Source organism: Cynara cardunculus, unplaced genomic scaffold, assembly GCF_001531365.2.
Source record: "Cynara cardunculus var. scolymus isolate 2C unplaced genomic scaffold, CcrdV1 Un_Scaffold_1291, whole genome shotgun sequence".
NCBI classification, from domain to species: domain Eukaryota; kingdom Viridiplantae; phylum Streptophyta; class Magnoliopsida; order Asterales; family Asteraceae; genus Cynara; species Cynara cardunculus.
The window spans coordinates 53,881-60,438 of NW_020200725.1; the positions used below are offsets into that span (position 1 = coordinate 53,881).

Consider the following 6,558-nt stretch of genomic DNA (forward strand, 5'->3'; position numbering starts at 1 on the left):
AATTTAGCCGTTCAAGACGGTTTAAATACTTGTAAACCCGTAATAGATACGTTTAGACTTATGTTGCGGCGAATTTTCACTAAAGGTAAAAAAATGCATGCGGCCTATAGAAGGTATTGTCAAGACGTCGGTTTTAGAGCTTTGGACCGAACCACGATATGCCCGTTCGTTGGAACTCGACATATTTTATGATCGAAAATTTAGTAAAACCAAAAACTTATATTTTTTCTTTTTATAAAAACCATTATCCTCAAAACACTATTGGAATTTTCGATTGGGCCGTGATTGAAGGATTGTACGACATTTTAGGGGATTTTAAAAATGCGACAACATCTTAGTGGTAGGATAATTTCGGTACGTCGGACAAGACTAAGGCCGGAGTCCGTGGAGTGTTGCATTTGCTTGAATGATTATTTGGATAGCGTTGATAGGATTCAACACACAACATCTTTAGAGACGGAGATTGAAACGGTGGAAGAAAATCTTGAAGAAAATGAAATCTCTATGGGACTAAGCACGCCACCAARTACCGATACCGAKAGCACTTACTCCCAGTCCCAATATGACGATGATGAGGAACTCGACATTGATGAYCTTGAAGACCAAGAGGCTATTAGAAGAATTCAAGAGACCGGAACTCTTCAAGTCAATCCGACATGGGATACCGATGAAGATTGATAAATAAATGTATTTTATTGCATTTTGTAAAACAATGCCACTTTAATCATAATAAAATGTACTTTTAAAGTGTATTTGAGTAAACCGTATTTTTAAAGTGTATTCTTAAATGTATATAACAAAACGTATTTATAAAATTAAACGTATATATATATATATATATATAATATAACAAAACGTATTTATAATAAAACATATTTATAATAAAACATAATTATAATAAAACATATTAAAAATAACATATTTTAAAGATATTAATAACATATTATAAATTTATTAATTACCAAAAAATTAAAAAATATATTTTTTTTTCAAAGGACCGGCTGTAACCGGTTATGGGACCGGAACCGGGACCGGCGGGCTTAACCGGTTATGAGCAAGCTTGACCGGTTATAGAGTTTTTCCTTGGGACCGGGACCGGTTATAGAGGGACCGGTTAAGGATGGTTTTTGTCGTGATTAGGACCGGCCGTAACCGGTTAAGGCCCGGCCCGGGGCCGATTTTTGGCCATCTCTAGTCTCGGTCAATTAGCCACAACCTCGACTTTGGCAGGGTCGACTTTAATGCCGCCAGAGGAAACAATATGTCCAAGAAAAGAGACATGATCTAACCAAAACTGACATTCGGAGAGGTTAACATATAACCGCTTCTCTCGAAGAATACCCAAGGCAATACGACGATGCTCCGCATGATCAGCTTCAGAAACATTGATCGGCCTCGACCTCCGTCGGAAATCCATCATAGAAGTTATCGAAATAATTTTTTTTTTATTTTTTCAAAAATTTGGTGACTGATTTGTAGCGGAAGTCAATAGAAGTTGACTTTTTTGGGATTCGTCGGAATTTAGTCGGTGTTTTTTCGACAAGTGTTCTTTAGTCGGTGATACCAATTTTTTAGTAGTGTATTTTGGATATCACAATTAGTATTGTTTGTATATATCTTTCTTTAACGGTGTCGATGTTTTTAGGCATCACAATATATATATATATATATATATATATATATATATTGTGTTTAGTTGGTGTTCGATGGAATAAGGTTTACTGGAGATCGTAGATCAGAGGTCGAAGAGAGGAGAATTTTAAAATATCTAAAATGCCCTTTAATTAAATTTTTAAGTCAAATTACCAAAATTATTTATTTTCTAATTGATTATATGATTTGTAGTTGAGATTGTATTTCATGGTTGTCACAAACTATCTAATTCTTCCTTGAATGGCCCCAATATATATATATACTAACCAAGATTATCGTGTTAACTTTGTTAATCGATCTTGACCGTTAATTTGAATAATAAACGGTTATGATTTAATGATATTTAAAAATTAGTTATTAAATTAATATTTTCAATTAACATATGTGAACAAAATATCAAAGAGTATTTAGGTAAAAAGTAATCTATCTTTGATACACGAGTTGTCAGACATATGAACAACTTGTGTATATCTTCAAACCACATCAAACAAAAAAGATTAGACATATGAACAATATGTGAACCGTATGAACATATTTTGTATATTCAGGAGCCAATTCTGCAGTATGTACATGAATACCTATGAACCAAGGCATCTAGGGTTTGTGTGTTTTCATACGTGTTCACATGTTTTCACATGTTCTGTGTATGTGTGTGTATATAATCATATGAACATCTAGTGACTTAAATATACATGAACACTTATGAATCACAGCATCTAAAGCTATGTGATTTCTGATGTGTTCATATGTTAAAGGTGAGAACTGTCGATTAAAATAAATGTGAATTATAAAACATGAACACGTGTAAAACTCCAATGTCAATATTGCATCATGATCAATTGTGATATTTTCATATTTGTAACTCCCAATTAATTATTTGAGAGTTACATAAAATGACAATTTACTTAAATACCCTTGTATTTAATATATGAGTTACATTTGAACCAAATGAAAAGATGAAATATGATTGGTTGAGCTTGGTTAACATAGTTAACACAAAAACATTGGTTAGTATTTGAACCAAACACACACACACACACACACTCTCTCTCTCTCTCTCTCTCTCTCTCTATATATATATATATATATATATATATTGCCCATGAATACATTTTGTGTGGTGGGCCACTGTTGATATTGATTTGTCTTATGACTCTTTTTGGGGTGTGCATGTTTTTGAATGTCGAATGTTGTGGCTAGTATACTGTGAGGGATGTAGTGCTTACGGGTCTATTTTATGACTAACATATTTAAATGTATGGTCTAACCTTCATTATACTTTCAAAAATATGCATTTCAGTACTGTTACGTATTAGTGCTAAAAGAAAAGGAAAGTTGTGATCTTACCTGTTTGAATGTTATAAGACGCTGATTGTTGACTTATGGAAGTTTACTTTTGGAGCTTTTGGGATCTTTTGTACTAAGATTTTATCAGCAAAAAGTTTGTACGTTTATTTCAGACGATCTTATACTTTGGTAAGAAGTGACCAAATATGTAAACCTTATGTGGTTTGATATGTATATTATGTGTTATATGTTATATGTGGATTTACAGATTATTACATTATACCAATGTTTGCAACAAAATTATGCAAAATTTGATGTTTTACGTTAAAAATACCCTTAATTCATTCAAAAAAACCAACATCATCCATGATCCATCATGAGGCTTAATTCATATCCTTAAACAATTTTTTTCTATTCCTTAATGTTAACGAGCTAAAGTTTTTTAGATATACTGTCGATTGAAATAATTTATTTTTTTTCCATTTTGTGATAGTAATTGATTTTACAAGTCAGAATTCGATTTGTTGTATATATTTAAATAAAAAGTTGATTATCGATAACTTCAACTGACCTCATCGATAACATACATGTATTAACATAAGATATTTTTTTATTAACCTGGATATCTAACCCGTTATGCGAGCCAACTAACTCCAGGACGACCACCTGCTTTGCAGATAGCCCAAAGTCATCGCATTTGAACCTCTGTGGCCACAAGGGGATTTTTATTCCTCATTCGATTTGAACCTGAGACCTCCTGGTATTTTTGATCTTTAGAGTCAAGTTCAAGCCAATCAAACACTACCCTTATGGTTTAACATAAGATGTTTATATTTCAAAAAAAGACAAAACTTGATCCGAGTACTATCCCTCTTAGCTATGTTCCATGTAAATTTGAGATGGAAACATCAAATAACTCGTCACAAATATAACATTTTCTATAAATCAAATTTACTTGCGTACAAGAAATATTAATATAACAATAAAAAAGTAACATAATACAATAAAGGGAAATAAATTGACAGATATATGTGTGTGTATATATATATATATATATATATTTAATTATGCAACACAATATGATAATATATAGGATCAAAATAGCAAAGGGGAATAATTCCTTTTCGGACAAAACGAATATTATTTAAAATTCAGCAAAAGTTTAAACTTATTTTTTGTTTTCTTGCTTAAAAACACTAATCTCTTTTAGGATATTTCGCGATATATATATATATATGTCTAATTAAATAAAAACTAATTAGTTTTGGTAATTTGAGGTCCAATCTCAACTACAAATTAATAGATCAATTAGAAATTTAGAATTTTGGTAATTTTGAATTAAAATTTTAATGCAGAACATTTCAAGTATTTTTTCTTCTCCCTCCTCTCTCCGTCCCCTGGCATTCGTCCACTGTCCTCAGATGATACCATAGTGGTATCACAATGCATCTTATATATGCTCGGGTATCACACTGATGTCGTATGTGTGGTCAATCAGAGATGTAACATAGTAGTATCACAATGCATCTTATATATGATTGGGTATCATACCGTGTCTTTTATTAACAGAGTCAATATTTTTAGGTATCACAGTGGCATCATCAGAGGACGGTGGCCGGAGGACGAAGGACGGGGGACGGAGAGAGGAGAGAAAATACCTAAAATGTTCTTGCATTAAAATTTCAATTCAAAATTATCAAAATTATAAATTTCTTAATTTATGTATTGATTTGTGGTTGAGATTGTATCTCACGATTATCATAAACTAGTCAATTTTTCCTTGAATATGTTCCTCTATATATATATATATATATATTTTTTTTTTCACTTTGGCCAAAACAAGAAAATTAAACTTGTTAATTATAAAAAAGTAATATGATATTGCAGCTATCATCATCAATGACGATACATTAAATTTAATTAATAAACAAAGAGAAAACTTTGGTGTCTAGAGTCAATTGTGTTGTGTGTGAATAGCACATACAAAACCCATATACACCATTTGCATCAATTACCCCTGCATGTGTCAATATATAATTATTCATAAAATCGAGTGTAAACTATATTTCTCTCTCTGAAAATTACTATTTTTCATTTTAATTTTTCTCTTCATTCATTATCTTTTTCCTCCATATAGTTTACAGTTTATATTTATTTCTGTTTGTAATATGTAATTGTTTTTAATTATTTTAAAAACAAAAACAACAATGAATTGTAAATCACAGAGACGAACAAAAGTAAAAATCATAATTTTAAATAAGACATCCAAATTTATGTCAGAATTAGATCAAATCATATATTAAAAATATAAAAAAGTAAGTTTTAATATTAATAAGTATGATAATAAAATTGAATAGGTAGAAACATTTTGAGTGTATTCTAAAACTTAAAAGTTAATTAAAAATGATATTGAGCTGGCGCAAAAAATGAGCACTTCAGTTTCTCCTATAAAACCCTCCACCAACACCCTCATTCTCTTATCATTTATCAACTTGTTTATTATAACTCCGGCCGCCCAAGAATGGAGGAAATCGATTCAAATGAACAAGAAATGATCCATAATCTGGCCGCCGTCAATGCTCTTTACAAGGCATTGGCTGCCGGAGACACAAAAATCGTTGCCGGACTTTTAGCCACGGACCTGGAGTGGTGGTTCCACGGCCCTCAACATTGTCACCACATGATGAGGATGCTCACCGGCGAGGCTCCACACACCGAGTTCAAGTTCGAACCTCGAAGTGTTGCAACCATCGACGATCAGATAGTGATCGTCGAAGGCTACGAAGGAGCAAACGTGTATTGGGTTCACGTTTGGGCCTTGAAAGATGGGTTGATCACAAGGTTCAGGGAGTATTTCAATACGTGGCTTACGGTGAAGGAGTTGAGGGTGAGACCCGTCGGTCGGCCCCTTGGTTTGGTGGAGAAGAAGAATCGCTCCACCGTGTGGCGGAGCCAACCTCGAGATCTTTTCCGGCGGTCGTTACCAGGGCTAATGCTTGCCATTTGATCGATGATGGTAGCTAGCAATTGTGTTGATCGTATCGAGATATTTGTGCATCATACAATCGAGCAATAAAATTTACCTAAATGACATTCCGAAAAATCAAACTGTCTATTGTATTAAATTTCATCTGTTAACAAGATATCAGATTTAACCTTGAGGATTAGCTCAACCCGTAAAACCTTGAGTTTGCTTTTTAGTATGGATTCAAGTCCTTTCGGAGCAACTCCAACCCGAGGGTTTATTTGGCTTGTAACCTTATGGCCTCGTTGGCCTACCGCTATATGTATTACTCGTAGAACCCGACTTCCATGATGGTTAAGAATTCAAGTCTCAGCAAAGATGAAAATGTGTATTAGTTTTAACCTACGTAAATACTATATACTTCGACGAAAATCTATGAATTGTTTGGATAAATATATAATAGATGTATTTAATTATAAGATCCAATGAATAATCAACAATAATATTCACTAATTTGATTAATTGGGTTGGATTTAATCGGTTGTTCAAATTTAAATTGATTAGATCGGTGATGATTGGATTGGAGCAGTTTCTCATAAATCAATTAGATTTCAACTTAGCATCGTGAAATTCATAAATATATACATACATAT

The 6,558-nt window shown here is 32.6% G+C and overlaps 1 protein-coding gene across 1 annotated transcript; it reads left to right on the forward strand.

Annotated features, from left to right (window-relative positions):
• The first annotated feature begins 5,461 nt into the window (after positions 1 to 5,461).
• Positions 5,462 to 6,082, forward strand: LOC112502366 (senescence associated gene 20-like). Its single transcript, XM_025106257.1, has one exon. The coding sequence runs from the start codon at positions 5,462 to 5,464 to the stop codon at positions 5,945 to 5,947; it is 486 nt and encodes a 161-aa protein (XP_024962025.1). The 3' UTR covers positions 5,948 to 6,082.
• Positions 6,083 to 6,558: the final 476 nt, after the last annotated feature.